The 21,257-nt window shown below is 39.8% G+C and overlaps 1 protein-coding gene across 2 annotated transcripts in view; it reads right to left on the reverse strand.

Moving 5' to 3' along the window:
- The window catches only part of SUSD1 (sushi domain containing 1), a 1,084,671-nt gene that overhangs the window by 110,679 nt on the left and 952,735 nt on the right, over positions 1 to 21,257 (reverse strand). For both annotated transcript variants that reach the window (XM_044061072.1, XM_044061071.1), the window contains one exon: positions 14,216 to 14,309. In XM_044061072.1, coding sequence (XP_043917007.1) covers positions 14,216 to 14,309 — 94 coding nt within the window. The remainder of the gene's footprint in view (positions 1 to 14,215; positions 14,310 to 21,257) is intronic.

Genomic DNA, 21,257 nt, shown 5'->3' on the forward strand with positions numbered 1-21,257 from the left:
TAGTCTAGTCCAGATACAGATTTGCTGTATCCAGGACTGTTTTTTGAGTTTCTGAGTCCCCCCAAGCCTTTCTGCGTTAGAGGGAAGCCTTCTAGCTTATCAGTGGGAGTGGTAAGCACTAGGTAGCCTATCTACCACAAGAGGAGTGGTTTCTGGCCCAGAAATTGTAGTTTATTGGCCATTTGGGCAGTTTTTCCATCTTTTTCAACTTTCTGGTTTAAAAGCCTGCATTTGCACTTGTTTCCCACCTTCCCTGTAACTAGTCTAGACCAGATACTGATTTGCTGTATCTAGGGCTGTTTGTGGGCTTCTGAGTCCCCCCAAGCCTTTCTGTGTTGGAGGGAAGACTTCTAGCTTATCAGTGGGAGTGGTAAACACTAGGTAGCCTATCTATCACAACAGGAGTGGTTTCTGGTCCAGAAATTGTAGTTTATTGGCCATTTGGGCAGTTTGTACCATCCCTTTCAACTTTCTTGTTTAAAAGCCCACATTTGCACTTGTTTCCTGCCTTCCCTGTAAGTAGTCTAGTCTAGATACAGATTTCCTGTATCCAGGACTGTTTTTAAGCTTCTGAGCCCCCCAAGCCTTTCTGTGTTGGAGGGAAGCCTTCTAGCTTATCAGTGGGAGTAGTAAGCACTAGGTAGCCTATCTTCCACAAGAGGAATGGTTTTTGGCCCAGAAATTGTAGTTTATTGGCAGTTTGGGCAGTTTTTCCATTCCTTTCAACTACCTGGTTTAAAAGATCACATTTGCGCTTGTCCACCTTTCCTGTAACTAGTCTAGTCGAGATACAGATTTGCTGTATCCAAGACTGTTTGTAAGCTTCTGAGCCCCCCCCCCCCAAGCCTCTCTGTGTTGGAGGAAAGCCTTCTAGCATATTAGTGGGAGTGGTAAGCACTAGGTAGCCTATCTTCCACAAGAGGAATGGTTTCTGACCCAGAAATTGTAGTTTATTGGCCGTTTGGGCAGTTTTTCCATACCTTCAACTTTCTGGTTTAAAAGCCCATGTTTGCACAGGTTTATGCTTGTTTAAGTTCCGCACTGCAGCACCAAGCTGTGGTATGGTACCAGAAAGTCTGCTCTTCAGTTTTTCCCTTAGATCTTGCTAGTTCTTTCTCTCTTGCACTTCAAATAGCCTAATCGCATTGCACTTCCACATGTTTTGTAGTGATTATTGTAGCACACCTAAGTGCCATTAGCACTAGTTGTTCTTCACAGAAATAGTTCCAGTACTTAGTAGTTCTGACCACCCATCCCCTCCTGACATGATTAAAGGGCAGTTCCCTGTGCTTTCTCCTATTAACCTGGCATACCCGGGCATTCTGACACAGTGTAGCAACTGCCTCATGTACACAGTCAATGCTTTCCTCTTACCTCCCAACACTCAGACTTGTGAGAGATGCACTTATATCACCAAATTGGAAGCTATGCACTCTCCAGCCAAGACTGAACTAGCTGGTCAAGAGGAGAAGGTCAACACCTGCACCACACCATGTGGAACACATAGCCCTCCAGTACACCCACTATCACAGCTCTCACATAAAAACACAAATCACACACCCACCTTCACGGAGGGTCTCAACAGAAATTTACTCAAACAGCAGAGACCTCTGAGACAGAAATGCACTCGACTACCACAACACAACACAAACCGCAGAACACCTAGCTCACCTCCACAGTGTGCCCCTCAACCTAAGCCCCTAAGGTTAAACACCTTTCCCAATGCACTAATCATAGGTGACTCAATAGTGAGGCACACAGATGTCACACTCACTAGGTTGAATAATGAGAAAGTAACAGTCAGCTGTCTATCAGGTGCCAGAATCTGACACATAACACATGCACTCAGGTCACTCCACAACAAGTGCAAGTATGACTCTATCATTGTCCTTGTGGGTGTGAATGACCTGAGATGCACCTCCCTGGACTACATGAAAAGAGATATAGTGGAGCTCTTGGATTATGTGGCCCAGGCAGGTATGACACTAGCCCTAAGCAGTATCCTACTGTCACCCAGAATTATACCACAGTACAAACAAAAAATGATTGATTTCAAAAATTGGCTAAGTTTTTGGTGTCATTCTAAGGGGATCCAGTATCTGTCTGCTTGGGATGACATGATTGACAGACCTCAATGCTTTGCCACAGATGGCCTGCATCTGTCACCCCTAGGTTTCCGGGTACTGGTTAAGGATCTTACCACCGATATACTGCCGTTTTTAGGCAGTGTTCCAAAGAACAAATTACCACCATAACAGCTATAAATAAATGCAATTTTAGGGTCATGTTGCTCAATGCTAGAAGTCTAAATCTCAAGATGCACTCACTCGAAGCACTCCTCAAAATGGAGAACTTCAACATTTGTGCTGTAACCGAGACCTGGTTTAAAGTGGCAGAAAGCACCCCTGCATTACCAGGCTATAATTCATTCCACACCTTTCGGCCCCAAAACATGGACCGAAGCTCCAAAAGCAGTGATGTCTCCATATTCATAAAGGATATGCACACCTCCAGACTAGTAGCCCAGCATAACGCATCTGAGATACTTCAGGTAAAACTAACATTGGGTATGATGGTGATCCAGTTCATAGTGTGCTATAGGTCCTCAACCATGTCCCTAGACTTTCACTCCACATTCCTAAGCACCCTGGAATCTATTAAGGTCCAATGCAACACTCTCTTACTAGGAGACTTCAACTACCCCTCCATCAACTGGGAAAGCTACTCAAGCACCAATACACTGGCCCAACGCTTCCTGGAATTCATCAATTCCAATGCCTTGGACCAACTCATTCTGACCCCCACTAGAGGAAGCAACATCCTTGACCAAGTCATTACTAACATGGGTGACCATTGCTCTACAGCAATAGTCAATCCCTCCCTGGTCAGATCCGACTGTAAACTAATCTCCATGGAATCCCACATCTCACTCACACCCTCTGCAAAGGTAACCACCATGAAAAGCTTCTCCAAAGCAGACTTTGGACTCCTGAAAACAGAGATGGCTAACTTCACGGCACCCATGCCAATGGACTATAACTGCATGACTGCCGAATCATACAACAATGCCCTGTACGAACATGTACACAAATGCATGGAACTAGCCATATCCAACAGAACCTAGATGGTCTCCTCCAAAAAAAGGAAGCCAATCTGATGATCCCCTGCCATTAATAAACTCTAGAACAGAAGGAAGAAACTGCTGCAGAAAAAGGTGAAGTCCCAAGACTGGAAAAACCTATTAGCTTCAACAAAAAGTTGAGATCCCTCATCAAATCCTCTGAAGCCAGCTATGAAGGCAGAATTGCAGCAGACACTAAAAACAATCACAAATCCTATAGCTATATCAAGAACTTCCACTGCAATACCCAAATTTGCTCTGAGATATTGCACAATGGTACCTCCTATACTGAGCCAACAGATATTGCCAACATACAGGCCGACATATTTAGTGCCATCTTTACCCACCCCCCCTAAAAGGACCACTTACAATATCGGAAGAATGCCAGGCACCCAGCATTACTGCAGCACAGGTTAAAGCTGCATTGTCCAAGGCCAAGAATGCAGCTTCCATGGGACCTGATAATATCCCTGGCTGTGTTCTACATGAACTATTATGTGAACTGGCACCACATCTGTGTGCCCTGTTTAGTCACAGCTTCACCTCAGGCTTTGTCCCTACCGAATGGTGCACTTCGACACTCACCCCTCTCCATAGCCTGTTGAGTCTGATATGTAAAGCTGTGGAGCGCATCATCATGGACCTGATTAACAAAGATATAGGAAATCTCCAAACTCTAGACCTCATGCAATTTGGCTTTGTAAAAAGGATATCATGCCTGCTCAACCTGGTTTACTTCTTTACTTCTTTGAGTCAGTCAGCAGGGCTGTGGATTAATGTAAGGCAGTGCATACAGCCTAGCTTGATTTGGCCAAGGCCTTTGATACCATTCCTCACTCAGGAATTATTGATAAACTCAACAAACTAGGCATCAACCCGTATATCACTAGGTGGATTGTAAACTGGCTCACAGATAGAACACACAGTGTGAAAGTAGTGGACTCCAAGCCAGACTACCGAGCAGTCACGAGTGGAGTCCCACAGGGATCAGTCCTGGGCCCTCTCCTGTTCGGCATCTACTTCTCAGAAGTCCAGGTTAACACAAAGGGACCCTGGCTGACAAAGTTCACAGATGACTGCAAGCTGGGAGTCATTATTAACTCTGCAAGTGATGCAAACATCCTACAGAGAGGCCTCACTGAGACCAATGACTGGTGTTGAAACCATGGCCTTAAGCTTAACAATAAATAATGCATCATCATCCCCTTTGGTAAAAACTCAGTTCCCATTAATTACCACATAGATGGGAATCCACTGAGCACTGAAGGTGTTATAAGAGATCTGGTGACTCAGGTTGACACCAACCTCTCCTTCGACCACCACATTGCCACTGTGGTCAGAAAGTCCTTCTATGTGGCACATCACATTACCAAGGGTTTTGCATCCAGGAAGAAAGAGGTCATTGTCTCTCTCTGCTCTTCCCTCATTAGACCAATCATTGCGTATAATGCCCCATTTCGCATGTACCTTACTAGACACCTGCAACAGCTGGAGAGGCCAGGGAAGTACCTCATGAAGAGGATCCTAGGCATTAAACACATGTCCTACACAGACAGACTCAAAAGACTCCAGCTATTCTCTGTCTCATATCGCCTACTTAGAGGCAATCCCTCCGCACCACATGCTCCAGAGACCTCAACCTCATTACCACAATCAGTAGGACATGCCAGTGGAATAGGTTCCTCATGCAGAGACTGCCCATGCTCTGGAATAGACTTCCCATACATGTCAAGCAGAGCACCTCGCTGACCCTCTTCAAGAGAAATCTTGATGAGTGGATGGGTAACAGAAAGTGTTTCTTTTTTTTTTTTTCTGTTTTTTGAAGTTGCTTTTATCTCATCAGCTTGTTTTGTGGTAACAGAAAGTTCACCCTGAGGATCACTCCAGTGGCTCTACTTGATAGAGGTACTGGAAACTAACATCGGGCGGCATGATGCCAGGGCACTTCTATGGGCTAGGCTTGCAAAGGCTCCAGGGCCATAAGCCTCGTACACACCTATGAACTGTTCTCTCTCTATATATATATATGTAAATATATATTTATTTATTTATATATATATATATATATATATATATATATATATATATATATATATATACATATGTATATATATATATATATATATATATATATATATATATATATATATATTTATATATTTACATACACATATATATGGGTTCCTATCATGTAGACAAACTTTTACAAGTTCGAACCTTGTACGGTCGAGACCATAAGTTCGAATTTGTAAAAGTTTGAGCATTTGAATGGAAATCTCCATAAGCGGAGGTTTCTATTTTGTTCAATGGGGTGCAATCTTGGAGTTGGTATATTTAAGTAGCGGGGGTTGTGGGGGGTGCTGGGGGGTTTGCCCCCCTGCTTAAAACAGTTTATTTTGTTTTCCATTGTTTTGTTTTTTTTTATCCAGTTTTGTAACTTTGAACATAATGGTTCGAGCATTACATGTTCGAAGTTATAAGACTTAGAATATGTGATATAGACCCTAAACATATATATATATATATATATATATATATATATATATATATATATATATATATATACATATGTGCACACACACACACACACACACACACACACACACACACACACACACACACACACACACACACACACACACACACACACACACACAATTACACACATAAAGACAAACAGACATATGCAGGCATCACTAACAATGCATCATGAATTACTATCAGCAGTCTTCATAAGCTTGTAAATGAGTCAGTATAGTCACAAAGCTTATCATTACTACCACTCTGTAAAGCACTGCAGATGTTTCTGCAACTGAACCCAAATCATATGGGTTCCGTTCATTCTGTAACACATTCATTTGTATGACAGAATAAACTACAGGGTCTGTTCAGTGTATCAAATGTTCATTTTGTTGGGTGTATACTTTATTATAAGCGGTAAGTGGGTTTTTTATGTGTGTGAACATGTGTATGTATGTGTGTGTTTGTTTGCACGTGTCTCTTTGTGCAAATGTTTGTGGGTTAGGTTAAGATGTAGGAAAGGAGATAGATTCAATGTTTAGATGAGTGTTTGCTGGTCAAGGTTAGGCAAAGGGATGAATTTAATGGTGTATGTGTTGGTGCATGTGTGTGTGTGTGTGTGTGTGTGTGTGTGTGTGTGTGTGTGTGTGTGTGTGTGTGTGTGTGTGTGTGTGTGTATTAGAGTCTTATTTAATGGTAGTGTTATAGAGAGGATTTGCATTATCCAACCTGTGTGCATGTGTATACAACAGCTACCTGCAAGTTGCCAAGCCCTGGTTAAGTGATCCTGATAGCAATAAATCAGCAAGTGGTCACACATGAATCTTCTTAATCTGTTTCACATATTCAATAATCAAATAAAAATGCATTTCTTGCTAACAGCATCTCAGTTTTTCACTAATCGTACTTCCTGCATTGGCATATATTGACACCACAGTGCTGATACCAGTAGAAAACAATCACCTTTATTTACCAGTTTGATCCTTTAAAAAGAGTGGGCCAGGAGTAACAAGAAGGAACTGTAAAGCAGAAAGACCCTTCAGCTAGTTGCAAGATCAGCTGGAGTTGACTGTCATATATGGGCTCCTCTACTTAGCTCTGCTACTGGATATGTGTGTGTGTGGGGGGGGGGGGTTGGGGGATGGGGGGTTACTGGAAACATACCACATTTAAACAGTGTTGCAATGAATTTATTTAGTAGCACTACATCAGCTGAGGTAGCATTGTCGCCTCACAGCAAGACGTTGTCCCGTTCGATTCTCAGCTAGAGCGTCTTCTCTGTGAAGGCATGCGTGAATGGGCGTGCCTTCGTTGAAGGTTGTGCATCAGGGCTGGTAACTCGGCATGTAAAAATCCATTACCAAACATTAGCGGACCAGAGTCCCGTTGTGGCGACCCATAACCGGGATAAGCCGAAAGACGCAACAACATCAGCTATATATAATAACAGCAGTAAGATGTATGTTGCAGGTACACTTGTCCTGTACAGATATGTTCAGGCTTGGCAGGAAATATCAGCCTTTGTAGTTTTTCCTCCTTCCTGGGTTATCGATTTGGAAAAGCAGGTGAAACAATATTTTAGGTGTGATCCTGAGAGACTGGCCAATCAGAAAAAGGGTAGGAAATCTGCAGCTTGAAAAAGGGAAAAAACTGATGAAGGAAAGATTAGAATGTGGAGCATACAATACAGATGCTTACAGGGAGAAATACAAACACACAAAAGGTGTGAAGCAGTAGGAGGGAAAAGGTAGATCTGTATATTACACTTGAGATAAAGTGCATAGTGTAAGTGGGGAAACTTATATGAAGTAAGCTTTTTCCTCTAATTACAGAGTTTGTTTCTTTAAGAGTTCCACTACGGGAGTTTACAGACTTATAGATTTATAGGTAAGGACTATGCTAGCTGCCCTCCCAAGATGTAAACTTTGCTACCAAACATTTCACTCACTTATCCTCAGCTTACAAAACACCTACATCCCCTTAGTTACTCATCTCTTCAAACACAATAAAGCTGATTGGCTTACCAAAGTACTTAAATGTCTTATATGGCTTCATGACATGTCAAAAATGGGGAAAAAAACTACTCCTACTACTGAGAAGTATTTACTTCTCTATGCAAAGTTATCAAGCATGCAATCAGGAGGTTCAAATCTATATGCCTCCCCTTTAAATAGTCCTGTCCTGCATGCTCCAAAATGTTTCTGGCATAAACATATCCTACTTATAGGCCACACCTCTCCAATTGATCTTCCATATAAAGACTTCATTCAATGTCAACAAATTATTCTCCCTCCCTGTCATTTCTTCTTAGCATTTACTAACTGACCTTCATAACCCCTCCAAACCCTCTTCCCTGTTTCATCTGAACCCTTCTCCAGACTTCCTCACCTCCTGTTTTACTTCAAGAAACTGACAACAAAAGAGATAACAAAGCTTCTTCAACAAATCCTACTCATCTGCCTCACTAACTCTGGCAATCTCTGCCCTGGTTTATATACCACTGTAGAAAATGTATAATAAACCCTCTACTATGCAACTAAAATGTCTACCTTACCTCATACACCATACCCACCAAAAGAAATGAGATACAGTTTCACCATTTCCCAGTCTAAACCATCATGTAGCATACACTTCTGCCCAAGCTCTATCTGGTAAAATCCTACAGAAACACATCTGTAATTAACTCACATCCTGCCTACAACAATACCACCTATTCTCCAATAAGGAGAATGGATTCTGGTCAGGTAGGTGAATCATGACTGCTATGTAGACACACTCAAATGATACTTCAAAAAGTATGGACAGATAGACGTAACCTCACTGAAGCTTCACTCTTTGACCTTACCTGAACCTTTGATCTTGTTGATCATTTCTTTTCTCTCACCTAACTCTCATAGGTGTAAGCCCATAGGTCTATATCATGTTGTCGAATTTTTAAAATTTCGAACGTCGTATAGTCGATACCATATGATCGAACTTTTAAAAGTTCAAACGTTTCAATGGAGATCTCTGTACAGTACGGAATGGGAAGATTTCCCTTTTCTGCACTGTAGTGCAATCTCGAAGTTAGTATATTTAAAGAGCAGGGGGTGTGGGGGGTACATGGAAGTTTGTGCCCCTGCTTAAACCGTTCAGGTAGTTTTTTTTCTTCGTTTTTTTTTTTTTTTTTTTTTTTTTTATTACATTTTCAAACTTTTAAAAGGTTGATCATATGATGTCGACCATATGACATTCAAAGTTTTAAAAGTTCAATTATGTAATTATGGATGGCACAGTGGTGCATCAGTAGCATTGTCACCTCACAGTTCGATTCTCAGCTGGGGTGCCTTCTGTGCGGAGTCTGCATGTCCTCCCTGCATTCGTGTGAGTTTCCTCCAGGATCTCTGGTTTCCCCCGCCCCAGTTACAAAGACATGCATTTGGAGCCTTTCTCCCCGGGCCTCCGCTGAAAATTGGCTTTGTTCCAAGTCGGACTTTCCCAGTTAACAAATGTTAAATGAATAAATAAATAAAATAAAATAAAAAATAAATAATATAGATGCTCTGCCCACAAACTAAAAGTTGGTTCAAACGTTTTTTGACAAACAGAACATTTAAGATAAAAATCAGCTCCTCTCTCTCTCTCAACAGAAACCCTACATCCAATTAGGAATCTTTCAGGGCTCAGTTCTTGCCTCTCTTCTATTTTTTATCATTACTAACCTGCCCAATCTTCAAATGCTTCAATACACTGACAGCATGGCTATTTATAGATCTAGCCACAATAACAAGAACATCTTCACTCAGTCTTACACTCCATTAAACTCCTACTTAACCCCAAGAAAACTAAAATTACGCTTTTTGCGACCCATCAGAAACTTTTGAAATGTCTTACCACTCTAGATACCAAAGATCTTGATAACCACATAATAGAAACCATTCCTACATCCAGATACATAATAATCTAAATAGATGAAATACTCAACTTTCAAGTCCATATTGAAAAAGTTCAGTCAAAAATCAACCACTTGCTTTTTTTGGGCTCTGAAAACTCTACCTGCCAGATTGGCCATTGGCAAGGGCATACTGTTAGCTCAGTTAGAATATAGTCTGCCATAACTGCACTAGCATCCACAAGAAAAATCACAGCCATCAAATCCATCTCCAATAAAATCTGCCACTATATAACCCTATCTCCCGAAGGTGACCATCAGAGCCTCTCTCTTTCAAAGGCTAGACAGCTGCCCACTTGGTAAAGAACTCACCTGCTACATTTACACTTTACATTTTAAACTTCTTCAGCAGGATAATCTAACCCATTTTTTTCTCCAAACTCATTCCTAAACACCCCTCTTATGACCAAAGATGCTACTCCCACTTAGGCCTCATTTTACAACCCCCTAGAACAAAACTTCACTATACTGAAAAACATTTTTATATTTGCTCCCCCAACCTGTGGCAATTGCTCCCACCATACTTAAGGAACTCTCCTTGATCCTCCAGATTTTGACCACATTTTAAAGCCTTTCTACCTCAGCAAGGCAAATCTCCTCTCACATTGAACCTAACACCTGCAGGCAAATCTAACATGTATATTGTAAAACTTTCACTTTTTTTTTTTTCCTTCTCCTTCATCTTCTCTGGGTTTGCTTTGATGTCCTAATGGTACTTAATGTTATAACAGCTGTGTACATCTAACATCAGACTTCTTGTTGCTTGTAAAACTTGTCTATAATTGATACGTATGTGCAATTTAATATCTCCAAACAACATTTACTATTTCTATTTCTGCTGTACTCTGCAATATGAACTAAACCTGCAAATGGTAAACAAACATGCATGGGTGAATAAATAAATAAATAAATGGATACATAAACAATTGCATAAATAAATTAATTATAAATACTTTGTTAGGCAATGCAGTAAAAAATTAAGCACACAATTAGAGACTAAGGCAGGATATGAACTAAAAGCAGCTACCTAGGTCCAAGGATGATCATAAAGCTTTTTTAGCTCTATTACGAGTATTAGAAATGAAACCAGGCACTGCTTCAAGGGAATGCTATACCTATTCTGCTCCTGAAGCAATAGCCAGTATTCTAGCTGAAAATTCAGTTCTAATTTCTCCCTTTCCTGTCACCTCCATTGAATCACTTGCCTTCCCCAAAATCATAATGTACCAAATCTAGAAGCTGTAGCTAAAACCAAAAAATCAATAGCTCCATTGGCCAAGACAGTATACTAGGCTTCTTCCTACTTAGCATAAAGGACAACATTGCAAAAAACCTCATAAACCTATACACCCTTAGTTCCTCAACAGATTATAAACCTCAGCTCTACAAAATGAACGTCATGGTGCCACTCTACAAGGACAGTGCCACCATGGACTCTAGCATCTATCTGTCATTAGCCTTACCAGCATCACCTGCAAAATCATTCCATATACATAGTGGCCAACTTTCTGAGCAATGAAATGGGTGACATATAAACCCTCATCCCTAATCAGTTTGGTTTTATGAAAGGTAAATCATGTCTACTTAATTTGGTGTTTTTCTCTGAAATGTAATGGATACAAGTGGCAAAGGTCATTCTGTTAATAAACTTTTCTGGAGTTTGCTAAAGCCTTAATATGATTTCCCATGCTAGTATTACTTACAAAATTACTAATCCAAACATAAACCTGTGTCACCTGTTGGGTTGCAAACTGAATTTCCAACCCCTTCTAATTTAAAAGCTGCATCAGTGGTGATGTACCTCAGGGCTTATCCTGAGTCCTGTACTCTTCAACATCTATTTCTCTAATGTAAAATCAGATGTCAGTGGTCTATGGCTAACCAAATCTGATAATAACTCTAAATTGGGTACTGCTACTGACACCTTCATAGACACTCATATCCCCGAAGAGGGACTTTTCAAAGCAACCACAGTCCTAACTTTATACTAAACAATGTGCATCAATAATACAAGATCGAATGCTTAGGTGATCGAACACCTAAACATCGAACTTGTAATATCGAACCCAAAAATGTCGACCGGTGTAGGAAAACACGTCAGTCAGCCATGGAAAAAAAATAACTTTACACCTGAACTAAGTGGGGGGCTTTGCCCCCCCCAAACCCCCGGACGACCCCCCCCCCCCAACTAAATATACCAACTCCGAGATCGCTCTACAGTAGACAAAATGGAAAAATCCAGTGAATGGCCAAGGGAAATCTTTCCCTGTGTTAAATAGGCCATTCACGTTTTTTTGCTTTCGCTATTACAAGTTCACTGTTTAGGTGTTTAATCACCTAAGCATTCAATCTTGTAATATAGACCAAACAATGTAGTGCAGTTGCCTTTGGGGACACAAGTTTTTATCATACTGGTTACTACTTAAAGGAGGTTCCACTTAAGATTGATAGTCATCAGAGATCTAGGTACCTTCATAGACAATGAACTATCATTCGAACATCATGTATCAATCATAGTTAGCAAAGCTACAGCTGATCACCTTCTTATGTTGCCTAGAGGGTGAGACTGCTGTGGCACTGTGCATATTGCCAAGTATTTTTTTTTGCAATTCTTTGTCCTATGCTGCATTGTCAGACATCAGTGACTTGGAATGGGCTGTCCACGAAGGGTATCCTCTCACTTATTCATGGGACATTTCCTTCAAGAAGCCCTGTTGCTCCACACACAGCATGAAGAAGTAGTTTTTTCCAGTCATGTGCACCTCTGAGTCCATACAAACAATCCCCCACTTGGGAAGACCTCTTCACTCCTCACCCTCCCTTCTTCCCCATCTCCCATGCTGTTAATTGAAACCCAGTCACCAAGTCACAGTCACTAATCCGTCCATTGTGCCAGTGAGCCAGGATGTATATTAGTATGTCTTAACAGCAAGGGGGTGGTACATATAACTTGCAGTCACACAATAAGAACTTGGTGTGACACACATAAGTCATTACTGCATAGTCCTCTGATTAAGGTAAATTGCCTTCCCATTCCAAGATATTATTACAGGCATAAAGAAAAACAATCCTCTCCGTGGCCATATTATTATACTCTTTCTCTGGATCTCAGATAGTCAGTTAGGAAAGGTACTGGCAGTGGGCAAGAAAGGGGACAAACATCTTTTTGCTATTAGTATAAAGTTCAGTAATGACATATTTTTTCATTTGTGTCTTCAAAACTGCTTTTAACATCCCAAGGAACATTAAAAATATAAATCATTACCTTTTTGTGGAACACCAATATTAGATTAAATAATGTGACTGTGTGTATATATTTGAATTTATATGTTTTGCATAACTTATGGATGAAGATAAATTTGCTGTTCAGTCTTGAAATGGACTAGTAACAAACATTTTACTATACTGTACGTTGTAGAAATAAAATCTGGATATATAAAAAGCTAACTATATTCAAGAGCCCAATTATAAATCATTTCAAATAAGCCCTGTACTTCTTCCCATCAGTGCAATCATCCTTTTTTAAGCTTACTGCAGAGAGGAAAGGTACAGACATTGGAGACTGTTAATTAATGAATTAACTAATTATTTCATTCATTCATTCATTCATTCATTCATTCATTCATTCATCCATTCTTTCATTTCTTTAGGAACCAAACTGGAGAACCAGGTGTTATAACACAGTATTGCTGACCAATTGGTGTATAGCTATACTACCTAAATATGAAGACAGGTTATCAAAGCAGCTAACATCAATATATGCATTTTATAAAAATATTAACTCATTAACATAAGGTCTAATAAATATGGAGTAAAATGTTAAAAGGAATAGCAGCAACCACCAATGCAGGTGAAATAATCATAAATTGGTTTTATTTATACATCTTTTCTGTCCATTATGGCACTATCAATACAAAGTTTCCTTGATGGTATTACATTACCAGAAATTATCATATGACTAACTCTAAATGAAAAAATCTCTACATAGAGTGAAAGGGCTATGTGAGCAGCAAAATATGCTGTTGATCTGCATCTTACTTATGGGGGTCAAAAACATGAAAGAAAGTTGGTGTTTGCCAAGTATACATACACATAAAATATTCACTCTTTCCTAAAGACAGACGCACACATACAGTCTCTGAAACATTTGCTATTTTGCATGTTTTAATTTTAGACTTTTAACTAGATGTTACACTTGTAAAACTCCACCTGAAGTTCCAAGCTTTAAATATCAGCTTTAAATATCCTGTAAAGTTCACAGTAAATATGAAACTCTTCATTGTTGATAAGGGATCATCATTGTGACAGACTATAATTTCTCATCAAGTGACAAATATCCTGCAGGTTATGTCACTTAGCCTTTTACAGTATACAGTACAGTGACAACTGCAGGTAATCAATACCATCTTAGCAACAGGATGCAACAGGATGTCAGGGAGGTACGCACGCATTGTTTCACTTCATACTACACGTAATGACAAGGCAACAGAGTGCAGACAAACACTACTTGGTAATTATGGATTATGCAAGTGTCTACATGTAAAAGAAAAGTACCTCAGTCAGCAGGTAAATGAATTCTTAACGCTCTTGACATTAGCCGGCCCCACCTATTTAGAATTATCCATATTTCAGGCAATACTTACCACACCATGGAAAAAGACAAGAAAAGCAGTAGGAAGACCACACCCAAGGACCCCAGGCCTACGATGGTTACATGTTGTACTGTCTTTGATGAACCTGAAAGATAATTATACAAGAATGGGTAAGGATGACAATCAGCACATGCCAACACTATGGGTACGGGCAGTGATACAGATCTTAGAGCTGCAAAACTGGTTCCCATGCTTATGACTACAACATCCTGTGCAAAAACAGGATCACTGCACATTTGGTTAATGCTGTCACAGTTTCAGAGGCTGGGTAGTATCGACCAGAATAGTTGTCATGACATCACAGTTTCTAACATATAATTCATGTGCACACATTTTTGTGATAGAGCTGTATGACTGAGCTTTTGAAAGGGATCAGTAACTAGTGTTCTTATGTCCTGAATAACAGGAATGAATTGCACAACAATACTCATTTTGACAAACAGATGAACATTGATTTCCAGCAAAGAGCTGTGCTAAGCCTACCAATATATTTTTCCAGAAGAAACTTTATTTAAGTAATGGCTCCAGTTGTGTCATTACATCTTACATACATGCTTACTGGTTTCCATGTATACTTTTTATAACTGACTTTAACTGCCCTTAACTATAAGATTCAGAATATAAATCCTTAGCACACTAATAGTACAGAATACATTATGATACATTAAGACCCAAACAACTGAGCAAAGAATGTAATGAACAAACTCTAATGCTACTTTTATTATTTACAAGTAAAGATATATAAAAAGACAGAATCTGATAACTAAATTATAAAATGCTCATCTGTTGCAATATCTACTTTATCCAGTTGAAGGTAACAGGAAGTAGGATCCTATCCCAGCAAGCAAACAGCTTAAGGCAGGGAAACCTGTCCTCAGCAGGATATGCACACACACACACACACACACACACACACACACACACACAACAAACACCCCAGGGACAATCTGAACTTGTCCGAGCCTGTGTATGTCTGTGTGTATGAGTGTGTGAGGGGGACATATCCTGCTAAGGGCTAGATTTCCTGCTTTACACTTTTTGCTTTCTGGGATAGGCTCCTACTTCACTGTCTACTATGTAGATAAAAAAATAAATAAATCAACTGAAAAGACTGGCATGGAACATTATAAGCAGTTACAATTTGTAATTAATATTACTTCAATTATCCAATTAACAAATAAAAATAAAAATAAATAAATCAATAAATAACAATAGGATTTCAACAAACTAAATTTCTTTCTGGAAAGAAATAAAGGCAAAGAATGTCTCAACCTCAAACAATTTATATAATTTTGTAGAATGACAGAAGACATTTTTGCCACGCCAACCTAACATACCTCATATCGAGTTTGCTGCCCCTGGATATAAAGAGACACTGTAACATATTAATTAACAAAGACAGAAAGGAGAAAGGAAAAAGAAAGCTGTAGCTCAAACACTGAATGCAGGTTCCTGTACAACTCTTAGATTTCTCCAGAAGCAAAGGATGGGGGCAGGTGGGCAGGAAGTTGAGGAAGAATGAAAATGGACAACACAGATGGAAATTTATGGTGAGTAAATAACTTTTTCATCTGATGTTGTCCTTTTCATTCATTCCTCAGCTGATGTAGCAGTGTCCCCAGCTACTGTAACCTTCAGAGGCCCTCATGGAAGGATATTCTGGAGTGCTGCAAAGCCAAAGACTACTCTGTTCCGGGAAATCAAATCTAATTTGTAATGAGCAATAAAGGTGTGAGAACTAGTCCAAGTTGCAGCAACACAAATGTCTTCTAAGGAGGCCCTTGACCAAAAGGCTGAAGAAACCATCATAGACTTTGTAGCATGAGCTCTAGGAGGCTTGGGCAAGAATAAACTTTTTTTAACCATAAACAAAGGAGATGAATTCGGTTAAAGGGAGAGTGTCAAAGATGTCGTGTTCTGACAACATTTTGTTTTTATAACGTAAAGGATAGTTAATGTTCTACAAAACACATACACCTCTTATTGTCTACATGTTCCAACCTATTTTCCTTGCATTTTACCATTTTACTTTTACTTTTTTACTCTCCCTTCCCTAAAACAGTACCTCCCACAGCTGACATCATCCTTCTTTTCCCACCTCCTTCACTGTACCTACTTAAAATACACATTGTTTGACATTCCCAGGAGTGTTTTCATTCCCCTGTGAAGCAAACACTATTTGATAAAGTTCCGATCCAAATCTCTAGAATTCAGTAAAAAATGAAACCACATAGTTACGCATCACTGAAATTACAAACTTTCTTAAAATGGAAAATTACTTAAGACTCATCTTTATTAAAAGTTTTCACCTTCTATCAACACAGTTTAGATTATCTTAAGTTATTTATCGTTGTATGCTTTGCTTCAATAGTTCAGAAAAACAGATTCATTTGTAGACACTAGTGAGCACTTTGTATCCGAAGTAGTATACACTGTCATTTGAGCCACGTACAGAGTGGTAAAAATACAATAACGTATGTTATCTATCACTTAATTTGGGTTGACTGCTTAGATTGTGGAAACAACATGGAGCAGAAGTTAAATTAACCAACCAGATCCACTGTAAGTGCTGGGAGCACTCAGTCCCCACACCCCATGTATATATGCCAAGTACAAAGTTGTCAAACCGAACCACAAACTAACTGGTGAAAAATACAATGCTTACACTCTTATTTGGAGTCTGCTACTTAGGTTTACATTAGAAACCAAAAACGAGATGGTAAAAATACAAGATATGCTGACTTTCATCTTATTTGTTGCATATAAAGCATTTACCGCACACTCACATGTTCGCAAACAGATGCTAGACACGCGCGAGCACACCTCTGCAAATACTGTGTATAAAACGGGAATGCAAGAGAGCAAACATATTTGTAAAATGTGTATTTTTCTTGAGGGGATATTCTTCGGTCTATGGAAATGGATTAGTCCATTTAGAAACTGTGAGAAAATGCAACTTCCTTTTTAAATTTACATGAAACTGAAATACTTTAACATTATCTGGAAAATTAAGAATCTGGTATTAGCGCAGCTTACTGATGGCTGTTGCTGCCTATCTTTGCACCATCCATTGCTAGTGTTTGTCATTGGAAGATTGCAAAATGTGAACAGAACTGAGGTAAGCAGATGGTGGAGAGGGTAGCTTTCATAATTCACAGCTCTTGGGTCTCTGATTTAGTTCTTGTCTTCCTTAGTATGGAGTCTACACATCTTCCACATATGTGTGGGTTTTATCCTTTCCTTTAGGTATATGTGTGTAGTGTGTGTGTGTGTGTGTGTGTGTGTGTGTGTGTGTGTGTGTGTGTGTGTGTTAAAATGTCATTTTTTTCACCCTGTGACATCTACAGTAAACAAATAACATTTTTGGTAGCAGTAAAGAAAGAATAGCCAACAAGTAATTATCTTTCTGATGTAAGGAATAAAATGCATCATAGAATATCCAGACTCTCAAGCATACCTCTCAACTGTACAGATTTTTGTAGAATGTCCAGATTTTCACCTCAAATTTTTGGTCTACTTCTCATGGAATTGTGTTTTTTTGGCAAATCATTAGCAAATCATTGAGTACTGAAGTCAGAAAATAATGAGTTTCAGACTTCATACCCTTCAGAAAATTCATGCTGATGCAAAACATGTTATTCTATAACTTTCTACGTTTGTAAGAACATTGTTTTAAAAAGCGTCCCTATTTTTGGGCCTTTGCCCCCCCCCCCCCCCATTATTTATGTCTTTGTCCAGAGTTCCTGCTCTAAGAAGTTGAGAGGCATGACTCTCAGAGCTTCTTGGCAGCCTCCATTACCTTGGTTGTGTAATTAGATTTTAACATAGGCTTAAATAGGGAGCCGTGTCTAGTACAAAAACAGTCTCTCTTCAAAGGTGTGCACTGAAGGTTGCTATAGATTGCTGGTGACTGTAAACCATTTGGTTATTATACCATTACATTGTCTCCCATTCATACCACAGACATTTTCAGAGAAGTTTGCTGTAGTTTGTCTAGGGGAAGTGTACTGTCTTAGTGGTCACAACTTGGAATACATTACTGTGAACATTATTCTTGGTTCACTTTTCTCACTATCAAACACCAAATTGTATATAGCTGGCTATTGTTTAGTTTGTGAGTAGAGTATGAAGGGATGCTATGTCTATATGCTTGACAACAGTAAACTGATATATTTTACTGTTGCTATCTGCTCTTTCACGTTTGCCCTAGTTTGATACCAACAGGATACACATAAGGTGATTTTTTGGAATGGGGTGGAAAAGCCTGCTGTTTATATATAAATACAGAGGCAAGTCTCCATTTACCCCCTGCTAATTAACTGCAAGCTCACACAATCCCCTAGTAAGGGGGATCATACCAACAGCTCTACTAGATAGGGGCCAAGGGTACTAGATGCAAGATCAAGGGCCTAGGGAACTAACCAAAGGGGCGGTGAATACCGCACAATGTGGCTGGGCTAATATATGCCTTCGGGCAGATAGCCCAGTATCTACCTATGAACCTATGCTCCCCTACCCTGAGACATTTGGCTGAAAAGACTTGTCTACTTACTTTTGTGCAGCAGCAAAACAGTGTTGTTACTAGAAGTTCAGTCTTTCAGGTTTCTATATACTTACATCTCAATGATGCCAGCAGTCAATGTTGTGGTTTCACTCAGTGTTATGGTGTATTGATATTCTCAAAGGGGACTCATGTATATGCTGTATATGATGTTGTTTATTTCAATCTAGCACCAGTGGGGTACACAGACGATGACTGCCTTTCCTTTTTGGGGGACTGACACTATTTCCAGATATGATTTACGTATCCTCACAGCCATTAGTTTTCTCAATTTTTTTCAAACTACTGTTTTTGTCAACTGTGTGAGACTGCACAATTATGCCTTTTCCCTGGTATTGTGCAGTCTTGGATTTAGTATATGTTATTTGTAAGGGGTCTGGGGATGCAGGTGGGCTTGCTCACCTGCCAAAAAATGAAGCTATATAATCACCATAATGTTCAATCTGTGTTGTCCAGTTTCATTCTTCCTCAACAAGTGGGTTCAAATCTGACTCTAAGATCAGACTCGGCCACTTTCTACAGCTTGTGGATACTGAAAACTCTCAAGCTCCTCCCTTACCCATAACGCCATAGTCCTCCTCCATACCTCAAATCTTGTTTGATGACCTTTTTGCTAATTAGAAACTATGGAACAACAATTATATGAGAAACCAATATCAAGGGCAGGAACATCAGTTCCCTTAGCATCTTCTCATTCTTCTAGATGTCACAAATAAAATGGTAGGGGGTTGAAGGGAGGGGAGTTGAGGAAGAATGAAAATGGACAACCCAGATGGAATGTTATGGTGAGTATGTAACTTATTCATCTGTTGTTGTACATTTTCATTCATTCCTCAACAAGTGGGACAGAGTCCCCAGCTACCTGAATCCCAAGTGGACTCTAAGGAAGGATATTCCTGAGCACTGCTGAACCGAAGGCTGCTCTTCTCCTACAGATCAGGTCCAATTTGTAATGAGTAATAAAGGTATGAGGATTAGCCCAAGTTGCAGCAGCACAAGTATTGTCCATGGAAGATCTGTATAGAAATACTGATGAAGTCACCATGAGCCTAGTTGAATGAGTTCTCAAAGGTTTTGGCAAAAATAACCCTAATTTGTTGTAGACAACGGAAATGCAATCAGTTAGCCCCTTGGCTAAAGTTACTTTGGTAACTGTCTTGCCCAGTTTTGATTTTGAAAATGAGACAAATAACTGATCTGATTTCTTGAACCGTTTCCATTTTATGCAAACAGAAACATAACAGTCTGTGAACATCCAATAAGTATAACATGCATCCTCCTTTGTTCGAGAAATTTGGAAAGAAAAATGGAAGATTGATTGATTGTTGCTGGATTCTGACACCACTCATGAGGCAATAAAATGTACCTGCTCAACCTCTCTGCTTATCACATTGGATTTCCCTAGAATGTGCGTTGCTATCAGAAATCGATTGGATGAGATCATCCACTACCACATTCTAAGAGCTTCTCAACACAAGGGGTTACATCTGTTTCCTCATTTGTTGATGTACCAGACCACTGATATACAGCCCATCCGAACCACAACAGTCCCTGAAGGGAGAGAGTCTTGTAAGGCCTGCATTGCTAGGAGAACTGCTCTTATTTCTGGGACATTGATATGTGTGTGCTGGCCTCTTTGTGGGACCACTACCTTGGACCATCTTTCCCATGAACTGCGTCCATAGTTACTATGGCCTTGGGCCGAGGAAGGATGAAGGGATGACCTTGTAAAATCTGATCTGCGTGAATCCACCACAAGAGATAATTTCTGCATGCCTGAGTTATTCTGATCTGGGTGGACAAAGGCGGCTGTGGAATAGACCATTGAGTCACTAGGGTCCATTGAAGAATTCTCATATATCTTGCTAACAGAACCAAAACTATCACAGCAGACATTGACTCTAAAGCTTGAATAATCAATTGAGCTGAGAGTGAATAATTTTTAATTTTCCTTTTGACTTGAAATCTAATAGTCTGTACCCTTGGTAAGGGAAGGGAGGCTGTCACTAATTCTGTACTGAACCGATCTCCTATGAACTCTAATACTTGAGAAGGTTCTAGCTGGGATTTCTTGTAATTGGTGGTAATTCCCAGGTGGGCGCACAGTTGGAGTACATAATGTTGTGCTTTTATTTGTAGATACCTGGTCAGAGCAGTTATGAGCCAGTTGTCCAAGTAAGGAAACACCCAGAATCCCTGCAGTCTCAAATGGGCTTCTACTACTGCCATGCATTTGGTGAACACCCTGGGGGCTGTGTTGAGGCCAAAGGGCAGAGCTCTGAATTGGTAATGACTGGCTCCCAGACAGAAGTGTAGGTATCTTCTAGACCATTTGTTCAGCTTTATGTTATAGTACGCATCCTGAAGATGTATTGAGCACATCCAGTCATCCTGGTGCAGGAAAGACAAAAAGGACTGTGCCATGACCATCCATAAATTCTTGTACTGAACTGATTTGGTCAGAAAACTGAG

Source organism: Protopterus annectens, chromosome 2.part0 (assembly GCF_019279795.1).
Source record: "Protopterus annectens isolate FY-2018-M chromosome 2.part0, PAN1.0, whole genome shotgun sequence".
NCBI lineage: Eukaryota > Metazoa > Chordata > Ceratodontiformes > Protopteridae > Protopterus > Protopterus annectens.